Below are 5,959 nucleotides of genomic sequence, written 5' to 3' on the forward strand. Positions count from 1 at the left end.
CCTAAGAAAGGGTGGGTAACGGTAGTCAAAAACACCCAAGGGGCATTGATCCCCACCCGTTTACAAACGGGATGGAGGGTGTGTATCGATTATCGCCGCCTTAACCAAGTCACTTTGAAGGACCATTTCCCCCTACCCTTTCTAGATCAAATGCTAGAAAGGTTAGGAGGGAAAGAGTACTATTGTTTTTTGGACGAGTACTCCGGGTATTTTAAAATCCCCATTCACCCGAAGGATCAATCCAAAATAACCTTTACTTGTCCATTTGGTACTTATGCTTACCGCTGCATGCCCTTTGGATTGTGCAATGCCCCCGACACTTTCCAACGATGCATGATGATCATCTTTTCGGACTATGTGGAGCGCATTTTAGAAGTCTTCATGAATGACTTCAACATACATGGGGACTTATTTGACTCGTGTCTAGACCACCTCGTTATGGTCCTATCATGGTGCATAGAATCTCACCTCATTTTAAATTCTGAAAAGTGTCATTTAATGGTGAGTAGCGGGATCGTGTTAGGACATATAGTGTCGAAAAGAGGGATTGAGATGGATACGGCTAAGGTGGATGTGATTAAAACCTTTCCGTATCCATCTTATACTCGAGACGCAAGGTCGTTCTTGGGACACGCGGGTTTTTATCGAAGATTTATTAAGGATTTCTCCAAAATCGCTAACCCCTTGTGCAAACTTTTGCACAAGGATGTGGAGTTCGTGTTTAATGCTCATTGTAGGGAAGCATTTGACTTGTTGGAGGAGAGACTTGTATCGGCCCGATCATTCAAGCACCCAAGTGGGATCGGCCTTTTGAGATCATGACCGATGCAAGCGATTTGGCCATTGGAGCCGTATAGGGACAAAAGGATGACAAAGCCTCATATGTCATTCAATATGCTTCATCCATCCTCAACGATGCCCAAATAAATTATACTACAACCGAGAAGGAATTCTTGGCGGTAGTATATGCTCTAGAGAAGTTTCGATCATACTTACTAGGAGTCAAGGTAATTGTCTATACCGATTACAAGTCCATCACTCAACTTGTGAGCAAGAAGGATACCAAACCAAGACTAATGAGGTGGGTTCTCCTCCTAAGTGAGTTTGACATAGAGATTAGAGAGAAAAGGGGATTGGAAAATGTGGTGGCCGACCACCTAAGTCGACTACAACTTAATGATCAACAAATGCAATGAATGGGGGTAGTTGATGGGAGTTTGACATAGAGATTAGAGAGAAAAGGGGATTGGATGACGGAGCCATGGTATGCTAACTTGGTAAACTACATTGTGGCTAAGAAGTTTCCAACCTCTTTATCATCAAGTCAAAGAAATAAGATCAAGGCCGATGCCCGATTCTACATATGGGACGACCCGTACCTATGGAAGATGTGCCAAGACCAAGTCATTCGGCGTTGTGTGCCGGATATGGAGATACCATCCATCCTCAAGCATTGCCACGAATATGCTTGCGGAGGTCACTTCGGGCCTCAAATAAAGGCACGGAAAATTCTAGAGTGCGGTGTCTATTGGCCCAATTTGTTCAAGGATGCTCACATCTTCGTCAACACTTGTGATAGATGCCAAAGGTTTGGCAACATCTCATGACGAAATGAAATGCCCCAACAACCAATGCTATATTTGGAGGTTTTCGATGTGTGGGGAATAGACTTCATGGGACCATTCCCTAATTCCTATAGATATCTCTACATCCTATTGGCGGTTGATTATGTTTCCAAATGGGTGGAGGCCATTCCCACGAAATGTGATGATGCAAAAACGGTGAAAGCATTTGTCAAGAGCATCATATTTTCAAGGTTCGGATTTCCTAAGGTCATTGTTAGTGATAGGGGAACACATTTTTGCAACAAGGTGATAGCAACGTTGCTTCAAAAATACGGTGTCCTTCACAAGGTTTCTACGGCCTATCACCCCCAAACAAACGGCCAAGCGGAAAATTCCAACCGAGAGATTAAGCACATCTTGAAAAGAATGGTCAATCCCGACCGAAAAGATTGGAGCAAAAGGCTTGAAGATGCTCTATGGGCTTATAGAACGGCTTATAAGACCCCAATCGATATGTCTCCATATAGGCTAATTTATGGGAAGGGATGCCACCTCCCCTTAAAATTTGAACACAAAGCCTATTGGGCGATAAAAGCTTTCAATCAAAATATCGATGAGGCGGGATTGCACCGAAACCTTCAAATTCAAGAATTGGAAGAGCTTAGGCAAAACGCCTATGACAATGCTAGCATTTACAAAGAGAAAGCTCGGTCTTGGCATGACAAGATGGTAACAAGAAGGGTTTTCGAAGAGGGACAAGATGTGTTGGTTTTTCAAAGTCGTCTCAAGAACTTTCCCGGCAAGCTAAGGTTAAGATGGTATGGGCCTTACAAAGTCAAGAAAGTTTTTCCACATGGAGCGGTGGAGGTGGAAAACCCGACCTCGCGGAAAGTGATAAAGGTTAATGGTCAAAGGTTGAAGCACTACTTCAAGGGAGTCGAGTTGCAAGGTGAAGAGGATCTTCTTGTAGAGGATCCAATTTACAAAGATTAACCTTCTCTAGCAATGACTAAAGTCAAGCCATCGACATTAAAAGTACAACACAAATTTGTAAATATCCTCTTTCTAGTGTAGAATTTACCGTTTTCTTAGGTAGAAATTACATTTATGTAATTTCAATTCTTATGATTTCAATCCTTGTCAAAAATGAATTACATCAAAATACATAGAAGTTACTAATGCTCTTATGGAGATTTGATGAACTAGTTAGCATGGGAAAACGCGTTGAAAAGGGCCGACTCGACAATGTGGAGTATGAAGGATGGTCTAAGTGTGGGGGAGACTCACTACAATAAAAGAAAGAAAAAGTTTAAAGCCCCATTTCGCGCAAACAGGCAGACGCAAACGCAGCCTACGTCATATGACGCAGCCTGCGTTGTTTGAGGCAGCCTGCGTCTCAAGCTGAACAGTGCAGTTTTCTTTCCTCAAAACACCACGACACATACACCTTTCCTCATAATTCCGGATTACTCCACCTTTACCTTCATCAAAACCCCCTTCAAACTCACCTTCAATTCCCCTAACTTCCCTAACTTCCCTCAAATCCCACAAATCATCACCTTCAATCCTTCCTCCTTGTCACAAATCATTCAATTTTGTGATTACCACCATCAAATACCTCCCATAAACACCTTTTTGACAGATTTTCCCCAAAACCTCAGGAACCCTAACTTTCGAAAATCCAATAATTCAAGCTTGGAGTTGGAATTCAAGGGTCCGAGACGAGTTTGGGAGCAACTAAGAGGATCAAGGAGCATTGTTTTGTGGAAATCGGGGAGGTATAACCACCGAACTCAATTTTCAATTTTATGCTCTTACATAATCCGAAAATTGCTTTGTTTAGTACCATTATAGGAGTTTTGTTGATCTCTTGTTGTTTAATTTATTGTTGGTGGTAAAAACTTTCTAGGTGAGGTAGAGGAAATCATCAAACACAACTTCTTGAGACATTGCAAAGTGGTGCACACCAAGTGTTTGTTGATTTGCCTCATTGAGTGAAAAACTATTTTGAGTGGTATTTGCATTGTTTTTATCTTGTGAGGAAGTGTAGGATGGCCCCTAAGATTTCAAGGTTATTTGGGAAAGGAAAGTCGAAAAAAAGGGTGGTCGAAGCATCCGATTCGGATGTTGAGGAAGTTTTCATGGGTCATGAGGGAATGACCGCCGCCCAACTGAAAATTTGGAACAAAATTTTCCCCCCTAAACCACAAAATGTTGTTACAACAAAATTCTTGTGTCCAACCACTTTGAAAAAGCTTGGCCTCTATGGCTATACTTTTCCTTTACTTGCTAAGGTGGGGTTAGAGGATTATCTCCACAATGACACTTGGGACACAACATACTGGTCTTACACTTATGAGTTTCTAACCACATTGACCGAGCTTGACGTGGATGAGGATGTGAGCGTTCCTATCGATTTAGAATCCATTTAAAATGGCATGAGTGCACCCTTTCACAAGTGAGGGAGATTTTAAAGATAACCAAAAATCCAGAACCCATCATGGCTAGCAAAAGAACCACCGTGGATTTTTGGGATGCACTAACCGACTAAACATCTACTACCAAAGACGAAAAAATCTCCGCCCTAACTAACCCACCGCTCCGCATACTTGCCCGTTTCCTTATCACACTTTTCACGGCCGTGGGAGAGCCAACCAAGGTGAGTGAGACGGTAAAACTTTATTTGTGGACTATGCTCCCCGAGGGGGTAGGCATTCCGGATTGGGCTAAGCTATTCATGGATGCATGCTTGCATCACAAATTGAAAACGACGGGTGGAAATATTCATTGTGGTGGACTTGTGACCTTCTTTGTTCGCCATTTCCATGGTCACATTCCCGAAAGTCAAGCGGTAAATGAAGCTAAGGGCATTTGTTACTACAACGAATTCGCCCTTCAAGAGTGTCAAATGTTTAGAATTCTTCCCACGGTAACACTTTCGGGACATTGGCTTGGAAACAATTGGTTGTCTTATCTCTGGTTACCTCCCATTACACCCCTACCTAGAGGACCCACGGCTCGTCACTTCTATTGCCGCCGGGATCCCGACATTGAGAAAGAGCAAGGAGAAGCACCATCTAAGAGGAGGGTAGCTTAAATGGTTGAGGAGAGACAAAGAAAAGAGAGGGGAGATGAAAGAAGAGAATAAGAGAGGGAGATCGAAAGAATGGAAAGTTTTAGTCATCAACAACCGGGTATGCAATCAACTTTTGTACAAGACACTCCAATGCATGAAGCCGGAGGTTCCTCAAATCTCACTATGGAACCTTTGCAACATCAAATGTTTAAATATTTTGAAGACACCTGGGGGACTTTGGAGACAATTAGTGGGAGGGTTGAGAGTTCCCATACTTGGAAACAGCAATATGGGCCAAGGTTGGAGAGTTTGGAGCAATTTTAGAATGCTTTTGAGGAGCATAAAAGGTTGGGGATGAGGCCGAGTTGGCCCAAATGAGAATGCTTGCGGGCATAGCCAAATGGCAAGAGGAGTCCTTCACTTGGCAACAACAACAAGTCAAGCTTTGGGAGGATAACCAAGCTATGTGGAGGGCTCAAAATGAGTGGAGGGAGCAAGTAAGTAGTCAATTTGGGGTGCAAAATGAAAGGTACCACCAATATGTAGAAGATTCCTACCATGATGCCCGGGCATAAGAAGACTCCTTCGGCCTCATTTGAGGCCTCTTTGACATGTCCCTCCATCACAATGAACCCCAATACCAACCAACCATTAATGAGTCTTAAGTTGATGAAGCCTATGAGAGGGCAAAGAGAGAAAGAGAGAGAAGAGAAAGAAGAAGAAGAAACCACGGGGCATATGAGCAAGGTGAAGGCTCGGGCCTCTCTAACAACTATCCTTGAGAAGGTGATAGCACTCCTCCACATTGAGGACAATGTGTGATTTAAGTGTGGGGGAGTGAGATGTTTGTAACATATGTACATTCATGGTTTTGATGCTTCTTTAAAAAAAAAAAATGAAAATCCCGGCTAGGTGAAAACCCACAAGGGTGGGCACCTAAGGCAAGATTGGAAAGGTGGCCGAGGACGGAATAAAAACCCGAAAGGGCATACCGGGCAAAATGAAGAAACGATTTGCGAGCCACCATGAGAGGAAAGGGCACCTTAGGCAAAATGAGGGATTTTCAACAAAAAAATGAAAAAAAAAAATCGAAAAATGTAACACCAAAAATATGGAGGGATAAGAAGGGAGTGATAAGGAGGGTCTTGGAAGGAGGCTAGGTCTAGGATTTAATTTAATTTAAGTCATAAGAACTTGTCCCAAATTGGTGGATTTTTTATTTGGCTACTTGTGTTGTTGATGCTTAAGGAGTTTGGCCAACCAAGTAGCACAATTCTCATGTATGGAGTGATAAGGGGGTGTTATAAGTGGTGATAAG

General features: G+C 42.8%; 1 protein-coding gene across 1 annotated transcript; it reads left to right on the forward strand.

Moving 5' to 3' along the window:
- The first annotated feature begins 1,250 nt into the window (after positions 1-1,250).
- On the forward strand, positions 1,251-2,558 carry LOC141630461 (uncharacterized). The gene is made up of 3 exons (XM_074443277.1): positions 1,251-1,588; positions 1,700-1,816; positions 2,054-2,558. Exons 1-3 carry the CDS (start codon positions 1,251-1,253, stop codon positions 2,556-2,558), a joined length of 960 nt encoding a protein of 319 aa, XP_074299378.1.
- The last annotated feature ends 3,401 nt before the right edge of the window (positions 2,559-5,959 follow it).

The sequence above is a fragment of the Silene latifolia genome, chromosome Y (assembly GCF_048544455.1).
Source record: "Silene latifolia isolate original U9 population chromosome Y, ASM4854445v1, whole genome shotgun sequence".
NCBI lineage: Eukaryota > Viridiplantae > Streptophyta > Magnoliopsida > Caryophyllales > Caryophyllaceae > Silene > Silene latifolia.